The 15,269-nt window shown below is 44.5% G+C and overlaps 1 protein-coding gene across 1 annotated transcript in view; it reads left to right on the top strand.

The window, feature by feature from the left end:
• LOC120027865 (transcriptional activator GLI3-like) overlaps positions 1-15,269 on the top strand; it is a 167,536-nt gene that overhangs the window by 122,524 nt on the left and 29,743 nt on the right. The window contains exon 5 of the mRNA XM_038972946.1: positions 8,489-8,694. Within this exon, the coding sequence (XP_038828874.1) occupies positions 8,489-8,694 (206 nt within the window). The remainder of the gene's footprint in view (positions 1-8,488; positions 8,695-15,269) is intronic.

The raw sequence follows: 15,269 nt of genomic DNA, 5'->3' as shown, positions 1-15,269 counted from the left end.
GATGTTAAATAATGTTGGACTTATTGGGCAGCCCTGTTTCACTCCCCGCCCCTGAGAGAAGAAGTCTGTTTGCTTGTTGCCAATTTTAACCGCACATTTGTTTTTAGTGTACATTGATTTAATAAAATCATATGTTTTCCCTCCAATACCACCTCTCTCTCTCACCATCCCTCCCATCACTCCCTCTGTCTCTCCCTCTCCCTCCTTGTCCCTCTCCCTCCTTGTCTCTCTCACTTCTTATCTCTCTCCCTCTCCCTCCTTGTCTCTCTCCCTTCTTGTCTCTCCCTCTCCCTACTTGTCTCTCCCTCTCCCTTCTTGTCTCTCTCCCTCCTTGTCACTCTCCCTTTTGTCTCTCTCCCTCTCCTTTCTTGTCTCTCCTCACTCTCCTCTCTCTCTGCTCAGTGTCTGGGCTGGCTCAGGTTCTGTGTAGCCATGGCCTCTTTGATCACAGTGAAAGGGTTGGAGCTTTAAAGCTTCTGCTATTTCCGCTGTCAGGAGCCCCTCTCTTCCCCTCTGGTTTAGACTTTCAGAGCGGTGGCAGGGAGAGATGGCGGGAAGGGAGGGATGGAGGAATCAGGGTAGGGGAAACGCTGTCAACCCGGGCCAGGAGAGGCCTCTGACACCTGACTGATCTCTGCTCCTCTCCTCTCTCATCCGGTCTGGGAGCACAAGAAGCTAACCCACCTCTCTCTCTCTCTTCACATTTCTTCTGGTGGATGGATGGATGGATGGAGGGTGTAGGAAGTGTTGGGAGCTGGTTAAGTGTGCCTTGAATTCTAAATATATCACCGACAGTGTCACCAGCAAAGCACTCCCAAACCATCACACCTCTTCCTCCATGCTTCATGGCGGGAACCACACATGCGGAGGTTATCCATTCACCAACTCTGTGTCTCACAAAGTCACGGCGGTTGGAACCAAAAATCTCAAATGTGGACTCATCAGACCAAAGGACAGATTTCCACTGGTCTAATGTCCATTGTTCGTGTTTCTTGGCCCAAGCAAGTCTCTTCTTCTTAGTGGTGTCCTTTAGTAGTGGTTTCTTTGCAGCAATTCGACCTGATTCACACAGTCTCCTCTGAACAGTTGATGTTGAGATGTGTCTGTTACTTGAACTCATTTATTTAAGCATTTATTTGGGCTGCAATCTGAGGTGCAGTTAAACCTTTCTCGCCCCGGAACACCCACAACATTCCGCTGCCTTCGCAGCGCGCGAAATTCAAAAATATATTTTTGAAATATTTAAATATTTATTTAAATATTTAAATATTTAACTTCCACACATTAACAAGTCCAATACAGCAAATGAAAGACAAACATCTTGTGAATCCAGCCAACATGTCCGATTTTTTAAATGTTTTACAGCGAAAACACAATATATATTTATGTTAGCTCACCACAATAGCCAAACACACAACGCCATGTTTTCACCAACATAGCTTTCACAAAACCCACAAATAGAGATAAAATTAATCACTAACCTTTGAACAACTTCATCAGATGACAGTCTTATAACATCATGTTATACAATACATTTATGTTTTGTTCGAAAATGTGCATATTTATAGGTATAAAATCGTAGTTTTACATTGCAGCCACCATCACAAATAGCACCAAAACAGCCAGAATAATTACAGAGAGCAACGTGAAATACATAAATACTCATCATAAAACATTTATGAAAAATACATGTTGTACAGCAAATGAAAGATAAACATCTTGTGAATCCAGCCAATATTTCCGATTTTTTAAGTGTTTTACAGCGAAAACACAATATATATTTATATTAGCTCACCACAATAGCCAAACACACAACACCATTTATTCACCGCCAACATAGCTTTCACAAAACCCACAAATAGAGATAAAATTAATCACTAACCTTTGAACAACTTCATCAGATGACAGTCTTATAACATCATGTTATACAATACATTTATGTTTTGTTCGAAAATGTGCATATTTAGAGCTACAAATCGTGGATTTACATTGTGAATACGTAGCCATAATGCACCAAATTGTCCGGAGAAATTTTGGACAGTCATGTAATCTAACCAAAAAACTCATCATAAACTTTACTAAAAAATACATGTTGTACAGCAAATGAAAGATACACTGGTTCTTAATGCAACTGCTGTGCTAGATTTAAAAAAATTACTTTAGTACAACGTTAAGCATGCAATATTGTGAGACAGCGCCCACCAATTCTCCGTCTTGTTGGAGCCAACATAAACCACAAAAATACGAAATAACATCATAAATATTCTCTTACCTTTGATGATCTTCCATCAGAATGTAGTGCAAGGAGTCCTAGTTCCAGAATAAATCGTTGTTTTGTTTTAGAATGTCCAGTTCTTCTGTCGAATTAGCAACTTTGGCTAGCCATGTGGAGCGCACATGTTCAAGAAATCTTGGCGCATGGAACGAAAAATTCACAATAAATGTCGAATAAACTGGTCAAACTCGGTTGAAAATCCATCTTTATGATGTTTTTATCATATGTATCCAATAAAGTCCGAGCCGGAGCATTTCGTCGTGTATACCTAACGCATTTCAGAAGACAATGTGGGGTTCCCTGGTGCGCAGTTGAATACTGCCAATATGGCTGACCTGTCACTCCAAAAGCTCTCATTCGGTCTCACATCAAGCTAGACACCCCATTCAACATTCTACTGCCTGTTGACATCTAGTGGAAGGCGTATGAAGTGCATACAGATCCATAAATAAAAGGCAATTGAATAGGCAAGCCCTGACACAGAGCCCCATTTTCAGAATTTTCACTTCCTGTTTGGAAGTTTGCTGCCAAATGAGTTCTGTTTTACTCACAGATATAATTCAAACAGTTTTAGAAACTTCAGAGTGTTTTCTATCCAATAGTAATAATAATATGCATATTGTATGATCTAGAACAGAGTAAGAGGCCGTTTAATTTGGGCACGATTTTTTCCCAAAGTGAAAATAGCGCCCCCTATTCACTAACAGGTTAACTCTAATTAACTTATCCTCTGCAGCAGAGGAAACTCTGGGTCTTCCTTTCCTGTGGCTGTCCTCATGAGAGCCAGTTTCATCATAGCGCTTGATGGTTTTTGCAACTGCACTTGAAGAAACGTTCAAAGTTCTTGAAATATTCCGTATTGACTGACCTTCATGTCTTAATAATGATGGACTGTCATTTCTCTTTGCTTATTTGAGCTGTTCTTGCCATAATATGGACTTGGTCTTTTACCAAATAGGGCTATCTTCTGTATACCACCCCTATCTTGTGATCAATGTTTTGGTCAAATTAACCATTTATCTACCTTTGATAAGCAGCTAGCTATAGGTAGCTGGTAGCTTGCTAGCTAGTTATCTCCCATGCCAATTTCAAGTCTTTCTAAACTCATATCTTACTAACTCGGAAATATGAAGTTATTTCAAAATGAACTTTAACTGGCTTTGTGACACAATGTTAACTAGCTATCCCCAGACCCCAGTTAAATAATCTGTCTTCACTTATTGCATCTGCGTGTTTGTTTCATTCTCCCTGGTGTACTCGTTCGTTCGTGAGCTGGGTACTCGTTCTAAATAGTATGATCTAATCTGTTCAAAACAGTGTCAGCGTTTGCAGCAGTGGTCATTCGGTTTTTGACATGCAAAAGGTGTATTTACGCGGTTGTTCAAATGCACAGATTGCTTTATATATCTTCTCAAAGAAACTACCGGTAGTTCGAAAACTTGGCATCATATTTCTGTCATGCTGCTTTGTTGATACCTCCAACCGTCTCGCGCCCCGGGTAGTCAGCCAATCAGTGTCCGCTACTGCTAGTACAGTAGCTATATCGGTCTATTGTACTTCAAGCAATGTGTATGCAGGTTGCTTAGGATTTCAAACCTTCTCAAACAGCCTAATTCATACTCTTCCGGGGATAATAGACTCTACAGTGTCCTGCTATTAAATAATGTACAGGAAAAACACTGAGTGTACAAAAAAATGAAATACACCTTCCTAATATTGGATTTGCCCTCAGAACAGCCTCAGTTCGTTGGGGCATGGACTCTACAAGGTGTCAAAAGCATTCCACAGGGATCCTGGCTCATGTTGACTCAAATGCTTCCCACAGTTGTGTCATGTTGGCTGGATGTGGGTGGTGGAAAGCGTGAAAAACCCAGCAGAGTTGCCGTTCTGGACACACTCAAACCGGTGCACGTAGCACCTACTACCATACTACGTTCAAAGGCATTTAAGTATTTTTTGTCTTGCCCATTCACCCTCCGAATGGCACACATACACAATCCATGTTTCAATTGTCTCAAGGCTTGAAAATCCTTCTTTTCCCTTTCATCTGGACTGATTGAAGTATATACCAAACATTAGGAACACCTTATGGACTCTACAAGGTGTCAAAAGCGTTCCACGGGGATGCTGACCCATATTGACTCCAATGCTTCCCACAGTTGTGTCAAGTTTGCTGAATGTCCTTTGGGTGGTTGACCATTCTTGATGCAAACGGGTAACTGTTAAGTGTGAAAAACCCTGGATTCACCTGGTTAGTCTATGTCATGGAAAGAGGAGGTGTTCTTAATGTTTTGTATACTCAGTGTATATGAGTGACTGTGTCCAACACACCAACACCTACTGACCAACGTTTTTTTTTCTTCTCAATGACATGTATTGCTAAAATTAAGGTTTAAGGAACTACAGGCAGGCACTACATTGCGACAAGACAAAACAGCTCGTTCAATCATGCATAATGTATGTTGTAAGTATAAAAGCAAAGCTTGCTTTCATATAATTAAAAAAGCTTGAGAAGGTAGTGGAATGGGATTAGTGGGTTTGTGAAGAATCCAATACTTTAACGTGCATGCGGTACAAATCACTTATTTGTGGGAGCACCTCCTCTAATGAACTGCTGCAGGGTATGAATTAGGCTGTTTAAGAAGGTTTGAATCCTAAACAACCTACAACATAGTTTGAAGTACAATACCAACATAGCTTCTGTAGTAGGTCAAAGCTGTGTGCTGGACAACCTTGGCAGAGCATGGGTGGAAATAGGCATAGTGGTGCTCATGTGAATTTCTTTTCTTTTTCAGCTTCAGACCAATCCCTACTTCTCCCTTAAAATGTTTTTTGTTGTTGTTGTTGTCATTAATCTGATAGTTGTTCTCCTCAGGTGTGTTTGTATAATGGTCACCATGTGACAGTGACATCAAAGTGAGTTTCACTCAGCAGCTGTGTAAATGAGGCGTACTATGGTGGCCTGTGGGTGCCTTATCTTCTGCCCTTGTACACACACACACACACACACACACACACACACACACACACACACACACACACGTGCACCGAAGGGGAACAGGGACAAGGGTGCCCTGTTTACTCAGAGGAGGTGTCTCATGACTCAGAGGATAGGAGACGTGCAGAACCACTCCTAGAGGATGGAGGTAGTGTCATAGTCAACATGATAACACTGGTATCAGTCATCAGTTTCATTTACCTTAATTCACTCTCTAATCATTGGTTCTCAAGGCTACTCTCTACTGTGTCCCAAATGGCAACCTATTCCCCATATAGTGCACTTCTTTTGACCAGAGCCCTTAAGGGGACACATTTTGGGACTCCCAAAAGAGAAATTCCCAAAAGCATCCAGCTAGTCCAGAAACATCTTAGGTTATACTCCCAAACTAAACAATTTATGAGCCCCCCCCCCCCCCCAAAAAGAAATCCTCTTTCCCAACCTCCAACCTTTACTTCAATCAGCTTCCTTTGTATTGTTTCCTTCATAGAGATGATTCCTCTTGAGAAGACAAGAGCACTCCATACATACCTGCTACAGCGTCACAGAGACTATGTTGTCATGCACTCAAACAGAAGGACAAAGAGTGCTTGAAATTCACCTCATAGTAGTCCTTGTGGGTTAATTGGCGCAAGCTTGTTGAAAAGTAGGAGGTAGAGGGTCTTTGTGTGTGTGTGTGTGTGACTGTCTGAGTGTGTGTGTGTGCGCTCCAGTATTTCTGCTCCTCAGCGTTCATTATTGGCCTGAGCTCTTTCATTAGGGGGTTGTGATGGGAAAGGACGTGAGGGGCTGGTGGGGGCCGGTAGGGGACTTGGGGACAGGGTCCAAGGGTGTAATTGGGCTGTTCCGGTCCCCTGGCCTTGCTCAAGGTCACTCCGAGCCAAACTCTGGGCCAGGCTCCTTCTTCACTTTACATGGATTACTCTCTCTCTCTCTTGCTCTTTCTCTCGCTCTCGCTCTCTCGCTCTCTCTCTCTCTCTCACTCTCACTCTCACTCTCTCACTTGCTCACTCACTCACTCCATTTTCTTCATCTTCTTCTTGTTCTCTCTCTCTCTCTCTCTCTCTCTCTCTCTCTCTCTCTCTCTCTCTCTCTCTCTCTCGCTCTCTCTCTCTCTCACTCCCTTCCCACACTCTTCCCTCATCTCGCCTGGGGACCATAGTGACAGGCCAGTCCTATGAGGAGCCACAGTGGATGAGTGGAGGGTCTAATTCACTCTAATCTCCCAGCCTCTTAATGTCTAGGCTGATGTGGATTTCTCCTCATCTTCCAGGGAGGGGCTTTCTCTTCAAGGCCATCATTATGAGGTTTTCAAGCCCTCTTAGCCAATTTTAAAAAGGGAAACAGTATTAGTTGATTCTTCACTTCAGTGTCCTGAGCTAGATGTTGAGGTTCTAATGTACACATTTGCTGTGTCGAGAACAGGGATTTTGGATAGTACAAGTCAGATGTTTGGACACACCTTCTCATTCAAGTGTTTTTCTTTATTTTTACTATTTTCTAAATTGTAGAAAAGTAGTGAAGACATCAAAACTATGTAATGACACATATGGAATCATGTAGTGACCAAAAAAGTGTCAAACAAATCAAAATCTATTTTATATTTGAGATTCTTCAAAGTAGCCTCCCTTTGCCTTGATGACAGCTTTGCACACGTTTTTCCAAAATCTCAAATTTGGACTCATCAGACCAAAGACTCCACCGGTCTAATGTCCGTTGCTTGTGTTTCTTGGCCCAAGCAAGTCTCTTCTTATTATTGGTGTCCTTTAGTTGCGGTTTCTTTGAAGAAATTCGACCATGAAGGAGGAGACTGTGTTTATATGGGCTGCAATGTCTGAGGCTGGTAACTCTAATGAACTTATCTTCTGCAGCAGATGCAACTCTGGGTCTGCCATTTCTGTGGTGGTCCTCATGAGAGCCAGTTTCATCATAGCGCAGGATGGTTTTTGCGACTGCACTTTCAAAGGTCTTGAAATGTTTCAGTTTTGACTGACTTTCATGTCTTAAAGTAATGATTGACCGTCATTTATTTTTGCTTATATAAGCTGTCCTTTCCATAGTATGGACTTGGTCTTTTACCAAATAGGGCTATCTTCTGTATACCACCCCTACCTTGTCACAACACAACTGATTGGCTCAAACCCATGAAGAAGGAAAGAAATTTCACAAATTAACATTTAACAAGGCACACCATTCCAGGTGACTAACTCATGAAGCTGGTTGAGAGAATGCCAAGCGTATGCAAAGCTGTCATCAAGGCAAAAGGTTGCTATTTTGAATATATTTTGTTTAACACTTTTTTGGTTAATACATGATGCCATATGTGTTATTTCATAGTTTTTATGTCTTAATTATTGTTCTACAATGTAGAAAATAGTTAAAATAAAGAAAAACCCTTGAATGAGTAGGTGTGTTCAAACTTTTGACTGGTACTGTGCGTTGGTATGGTTCACAATTCTTGTTGTGGGATAGACAGATATTGCTTATGGATGCTACTCATTGGTAATGACTGAGCTGACCTCACCGTGGAAAGCTCTTTGGACACTTGGATAAACCCTAAAATCAACCTAAATACTATAATGATAATACATTATTATCATTAAATCCAATGGGTTTATTTCTAATTGTTACATTTATTTTTCCAGGAAGGCAAAGTTATGAGAAGTGCTTGCTACTAAATCGAGGCATGGTGGCTAATCTAGTGGTGAAGTTGGCCTGACGTTTCGGTCTGATTAAGACACAGTGGTGAAAGCAGCTTTTGATCTGAGGAAGGAGCAAGAAGGAGGAGGAAGGAGCAAGAAGGAGGAGGAAGGAGCAAGAAGAATGCATCTCTCTCTCTTCCTCTTCCTCTCCCCCTCTCTCTCTCTCTCTCTGCTGTTCCCTGTAGAGTGCAGATGGAGGGAGGGTGATATTGTCACCATTCATTTGCTGGCCCTGCCAGTACACTCAGTGAGTGTGATGCTGCTGTTGTAGCCTCTTTCAATTCAAGGTCGCATAAAACAAGTTTTCAAGTCTCGTAAGACATATGATATGTTGGCTGGTCAAACACAACCATATTCTTTACTTACAATAAAGCTGTTACAATACCTTGAGTTTGAAGGTAAAACTTTTAAAATATAATTGTTCTGTCATGAAATGAACCTGATCTTCGATCAACTGTACATACAGTATGTACTTATTTCTTCTATTTTTTTTCTCCCCATTTGTCTGTGTAGGCCTCCTTCACTGGCCGGCAGTCCGGCGTTCTCCGACATCTCCCTCATCCGGATCTCGCCCCACCGGAACCCGTCCGTGGGGGCCGAGTCACCCTTTAACCCACCACACCCCTACATCAACCCCTACATGGACTACATCCGGTCACTTCACTCCAGTCCCTCACTTTCTATGATCTCTGCAGCCAGGGGCCTCAGCCCTGCAGACGGTAAGTCCCCAAACACCCTATTACCTATATAGTGCACTACTTTTGACCAGGGCCTCTCGATTCCCTATATAGTGCACTACTTTTGACCAGGGCCTGTCGATTCCCTATGTAGTGCACTACTTTTGACCAGGGCCTGTCGATTTCCTATAGAGTGCACGACTTTTGACCAGGGCCTGTCGATTTCCTATATAGTGCACTACTGGTCAAAAGTAGTGCACTATATAGGGATTAGGTTATTATTTGGGACCCAGAACAAGCACTCGCCCTCTCATGAGTCCCCATACAGTCAAGTATTATTTGAATGCACACAGAGTCCCATAATATGGAGTTGAATAAGATAAACGTACTACATACTCTTCTGTAATCTATCTTTCACTTGACCATAAATCCCAGAGCTAGTTAGCTGTAGTAAATACAATGCGGTTGTGCTGTATCACACAGATGTGGGCTCCCTCTCTCTTAAGGCCCCTCAGTGCCCGTTTTGAAGAATAATAATGTACTTTCTTGTTGACCAATATGTTCAGCTAGTGCAATAAGAGTGGTCCGTTATGATCTCTTTAGGTTTGATCCCTAATACGAAGTGCTTCATGTCAAACAAAGGTCATGACAGAGATGACCTCATTCATTTGAACTGTGTGTGTCTGTGCGTGCATGTGTCTGTCCGGAATGTGCACATGTGACTTTCTTTTAGTCTGTGTGCAGCATGTGCAGTGTGTGACTCTTTCTGTGTTTATGTGTGACTGAGCATGTATATGTCTGAGTGTGTGTGCGTCGGGAGGCGTGTTTGAGGGAGGTTATTCTTTGATCTGTGGATAATGTCAGTGGACCTCTGGAGGACGCATCATAGAGCGGCGGTCACGTACAAGACAGACAGACGGACGTAGAGGGAGGCTCAGGTTCAAGGCCAGGGTCGGTGGCGGAGGAGTGGAGGCTGGAGGACCAGGGAGGGGAGGGTGAAAGGGGGGCCCAAATGGCACCCTATTCCCTATGTAGTGCTCTACTCTGGTCAAAAGTAGTGGACTATAAAGGGGAAAGGGTGCCATTTGGGACGCATCCACGTTGTCCTGCAGGGAGCGTTTTGGTTCTTGTGATGGAGACAGACTGGTTAATCAATTACAATGGGTCTGGAGATGCAGTCTTGTGTGTGTGCTGCTTTTAAAGAGCCTCAGCACTGCAGCTCTGCTCCGGCCTCCTGACCTGGACCTTTAATTGAAGCCTAGAGCTCAATTACTGAATAAGGCCAGCCTTCCCCACTCCTCCCAGGGGCTGTTTGTAATCACAGCTGGACTGAGCTTTGGCTGGCTGGTTCCCATTCTGCTCAAGGAAAAGTTGAGGTGATTGCATTTGAGGTAGTTTAACAGAGTTATACGACTACATTGTTATGCCGTTGTTATAATACTAAACTGATCACAAATATTTTGTGGTGTTCAGTTCAGGTGGTTTGGCAACTGTCATGGGAACAGTCAGCTGTAACTACTTTGTTGCTGTAGCCATGATAGCTTGTGTCCCAAATGGCACCCTATTCCCTATATAGTGCGATACTTTTGACCAGTAAGACTTGGGTCAAAAGCCATTTGAGACATAGACAGCGTCTCCAACTAAGTCCCTCCATTCACCTCTCAGCTAGAGGTCCTATTAGAGCTGTACTGGTCTCGTACTGTACCTTTTCCTCAAGTGTCTCTGTGAAGAGGTGGATAGAAGGGGCCACTTCCTCTGTACTGGTCTCGTACTGTACCTTGTCCTCAAGTGTCTCTGTGAAGAGGTGGATAGAAGGGGCCACTTCCTCTGTACTGGTCTCGTACTGTACCTTGTCCTCAAGTGTCTTTGTGAAGAGGTGGATAGAAGGGGCCACTTCCTCTGTACTGGTCTCGTACTGTACCTTGTCCTCAAGTGTCTTTGTGAAGAGGTGGATAGAAGGAGCCACTTCCTCTGTACTGGTCTCACACTGTACCTTGTCCTCAAGTGTCTTTGTGAAGAGGTGGATAGAAGGGGCCACTTCCTCTGTACTGGTCTCGCACTGTACCTTGTCCTCAAGTGTCTCTGTGAAGAGGTGGATAGAAGGGGCCACTTCCTCTGTACTGGTCTCGCACTGTACCTTGTCCTCAAGTGTCTTTGTGAAGAGGTGGATAGAAGGGGCCACTTCCTCTGTACTGGTCTCGTACTGTACCTTGTCCTCAAGTGTCTTTGTGAAGAGGTGGATAGAAGGGGCCACTTCCTCTGTACTGGTCTCGCACTGTACCTTGTCCTCAAGTGTCTCTGTGAAGAGGTGGATAGAAGGGGCCACTTCCTCTGTACTGGTCTCGCACTGTACCTTGTCCTCAAGTGTCTTTGTGAAGAGGTGGATAGAAGGGGCCACTTCCTCTGTACTGGTCTCGCACTGTACCTTGTCCTCAAGTGTCTCTGTGAAGAGGTGGATAGAAGGGGCCACTTCCTCTGTACTGGTCTCGCACTGTACCTTGTCCTCAAGTGTCTTTGTGAAGAGATGGATAGAAGGGGCCACTTCCTCTGTACAGGTCTCGTACTGTACCTTGTCCTCAAGTGTCTTTGTGAAGAGGTGGATAGAAGGGGCCACTTCCTCTGTACTGGTCTCGCACTGTACCTTGTCCTCAAGTGTCTCTGTGAAGAGGTGGATAGAAGGGGCCACTTCCTCTGTACTGGTCTCGCATCGTACCTTGTCCTCAAGTGTCTTTGTGAAGAGGTGGATAGAAGGGGCCACTTTCTCTGTACTGGTCTCGTACTGTACCTTGTCCTCAAGTGCCTTTGTGAAGAGGTGGATAGAAGGGGCCACTTCTTCTATGCAGGAACTTCTCGTCCTCGTCTCCCGCTTCTCCCAACATGCATTGCTCTCTGTGCCTTAGGAAGTGGGCACTTGAATTACACCTATCTTTTTAGTCCTAGGTTCTCTTTCACAAAGGAAATTCTCTACTCACGTTGCTTTACATCAAAATGCTTTCTGTGATACATCAACCTATTACAGTATGTGCTAAATTATGAAATGAGGCAAGTAATTACTATTTTAATCAATCAAATAGTTAATTAACCTATCAGCCTTTATGTTGTTAGTATATCATTGTGCTTATAGGTTTTTCCTTTTTAAGTCTGCACAGATTTTTTTTACTGGAATACATTTGAATAATGATTAATTAATTAGCAGAATTGTATGGAGACTTGAAGCGGGTGAGATTTAGTACCACCTATCTCTCGTTCTTTTTCATCTACAGTATACCTCCCTTGTATACCTCCCTTCCAAGATGGCGTAGCAGTGTAGGCGTGTTTTGTTCGTCCTCTCGTGTACTTTTGTATTTTTCGTATTTTTTGTATATATTTTAAAAAAAAATCTATCTCTTTTCGATTTTTAATTCGATTATACCTTCCGGTAACCTGCCTCACCCAATGTGATACGGAATCGCTATTATTTTTAACTTTGGAACACATTCAAGAACCTCCAGTAGCTAACCAGCTAATCATCTACAAGCTATTTAGTCATTTTTAGCCACTGCTAGCGGCTTTTACCTTCTGCACGGACACCAGCCCTGTTCTTAGCCCCGATATAGTACTCGCCAATCTACCAGCATCGGACTGTCTCTCCACAACAACGCCGGATTCCTGCCGTAATCCCTGAGCCACCACTTCTGATCCTCACAGCTAGCTTGCAGCTAGCTAGCTCACAGCTTGCAGCTAGCTAGCTCACAGCTAGCTTGCACCCTCCGTGGCACCCAGTACCGAAGCTATCCCTGAGGCCCACCCCCGGCCTACTCAGCTGTTTACCCGAACCCCATTCATACACGACTAGAGCCCAATACTCCACCGGATCCTTGCTGTTAACTCTGGACCTTGGCACCGTATCACCACTGCTACCGATTGGCTATAGTGGCTAACGCCACTGCCACGAAGCTAGCACCAGTTAGCAAACAAAATACTACAATACCTCTTTCGCTTGGATTCTCTGTCGACACGGCGCCCCACGGCACCACCACATCTGGTCTGCTGACGAATACTCCATCCGCTGTGCCCTCAACCGGCCTCCGTCTGAGCAGACCACCCCCGGGCTACTAACTTTAAACGCCGCGTGCTAGCGTGGTGACGGCTTCCCTGTTCCATCTACTGTTCCCCCCTGGACACTATGATCACTTGGCTACATAGCTGATGCCTGCTGGACTGTCCATTAATCACGGTACTCCATTCTGTTTATTTGTGTTTATCTGTCGGCCCCAGCCGCGAACTCAGGCTCTGTGTGTAGTTAATCCGACCCTCTCTGCCTAGTCATCGCCATTTTACCTGCTGTTGTTGTGTTAGTTGACTAGCTGCTGTTGTCTCACCTGTTGTTTTAGCTAGCTCTCCCAATCAAGACCTGCGATTACTTTATGCCTTACTATATGTCTCTCTCAAATATCAATATGCCTTGTATACTGTTGTTCGGGTTAGTCATCATTGTTTCAGTTTACAATGGAGCCCGTAGTTCCACTCCTAATACCTCTGATACCTCCTTTGTCCCACCTCCCACACATGCGGTGACCTCACCCATTATAACCAGCATGTCCAGAGATACAACCTCTCTTATCATCACCCAGTGCCTGGGCTTACCTCCGCTGTACCCGCACCCCACCATACCCCTGTCAGCACATTATGCCCTGAATATATTCTACCACGCCCATAAATCTGCTCCTTTTATTCCTTGTCCCCAACGCTCTAGGCGACCAGTTTTGATAGCCTTTAGCCGCACCCTCATCCTACTACTCCTCTGTTCCTCGGGTTATGTGGAGGTAAACCCAGGCCCTGCATGTCCCCAGGCACCCTCATTTGTTGACTTCTGTAATCGAAAAAGCCTTGGTTTCATGCATGTCAACATCAGAAGCCTCCCCAGCTTCTCCTTTACCCAAATCCAGATAGCAGATGTTCTGAAAGCGCTACAAAACCTGGACCCATACAAATCAGCTGGGCTTGACCATCTGGACCCTCTATTTCTGAAACTGTCCGCCGCCATTGTCGCACCCCCTATTACCAGCCTGTTCAACCTCTCCTTCGTATCATCTGAGATCCCCAACGATTGGAAAGCTGCCGCGGTCATCCCCCTCTTCAAAGGGGGAGACACCCTGGACCCAAACTGTTACAGACCTATATCCATCCTGCCCTGCCTATCTAAGGTCTTCGAAAGCCAAGTCAACAAACAGATCACTGACCATCTCGAATCCCACCGTACCTTCTCCGCTGTGCAATCCGGTTTCCGAGCCGGTCACGGGTGCACCTCAGCCACGCTCAAGGTACTAAACGATATCATAATCGCCATCGATAAAAGACAGTATTGTGCAGCCGTCTTCATCGACCTGGCCAAGGCTTTCGACTCTGTCAATCACCATATTCTTATCGGCAGACTCAGTAGCCTCGGTTTTTCTAATGACTGCCTTGCCTGGTTCACCAACTACTTCGCAGACAGAGTTCAGTGTGTCAAATCGGAGGGCATGTTGTCCGGTCCTCTGGCAGTCTCTATGGGGGTACCACAGGGTTCAATTCTCGGGCCGACTCTTTTCTCTGTATATATCAATGATGTTGCTCTTGCTGCGGGCGATTCCCTGATCCACCTCTACGCAGACGACACCATTCTGTATACTTCTGGCCCTTCCTTGGACACTGTGCTATCCAACCTCCAAACGAGCTTCAATGCCATACAACACTCCTTCCGTGGCCTCCAACTGCTCTTAAACGCTAGTAAAACCAAATGCATGCTTTTCAACCGTTCGCTGCCTGCACCCGCACGCCCGACTAGCATCACCACCCTGGATGGTTCCGACCTAGAATATGTGGACATCTATAAGTACCTAGGTGTCTGGCTAGACTGCAAACTCTCCTTCCAGACTCATATCAAACATCTCCAATCCAAAATCAAATCTAGAGTCGGCTTTCTATTTCGCAACAAAGCCTCCTTCACTCACGCCGCCAAACTTACCCTAGTAAAACTGACTATCCTACCGATCCTCGACTTCGGCAATGTCATCTACAAAATAGCTTCCAATACTCTACTCAGCAAACTGGATGCAGTTTATCACAGTGCCATCCGTTTTGTTACTAAAGCACCTTATACCACCCACCACTGCGACCTGTATGCTCTAGTCAGCTGGCCCTCGCTACATGTTCGTCGTCAGACCCACTGGCTCCAGGTCATCTACAAGGCTATGCTAGGTAAAGCGCCGCCTTATCTCAGTTCACTGGTCACGATGGCAACACCCACCCGTAGCACGCGCTCCAGCAGGTGTATCTCACTGATCATCCCTAAAGCCAAAACCTAATTTGGCCGCCTTTCCTTCCAGTTCTCTGCTGCCTGCGACTGGAACGAATTGCAAAAATCTCTGAAGTTGGAGACTTTTATCTCCCTCAACAACTTTAAACATCTGCTATCTGAGCAGCTAACCGATCGCTGCAGCTGTACATAGTCCATCGGTATATAGCCCACCCAATTTACCTACCTCATCCCCATACTGTTTTTATTTATTTACTTTTCTGCTCTTTTGCACACCAGTATCTCTACTTGCACATGATCATCTGATGATTTATCATCCCAGTGTTAATCTGCTAAATTG

The sequence above is a fragment of the Salvelinus namaycush genome, chromosome 33 (genome assembly GCF_016432855.1).
Source record: "Salvelinus namaycush isolate Seneca chromosome 33, SaNama_1.0, whole genome shotgun sequence".
In the NCBI taxonomy this organism is placed as follows: Eukaryota; Metazoa; Chordata; class Actinopteri; order Salmoniformes; family Salmonidae; genus Salvelinus; species Salvelinus namaycush.
This window is presented reverse-complemented; position numbering and strand designations above follow the sequence as displayed.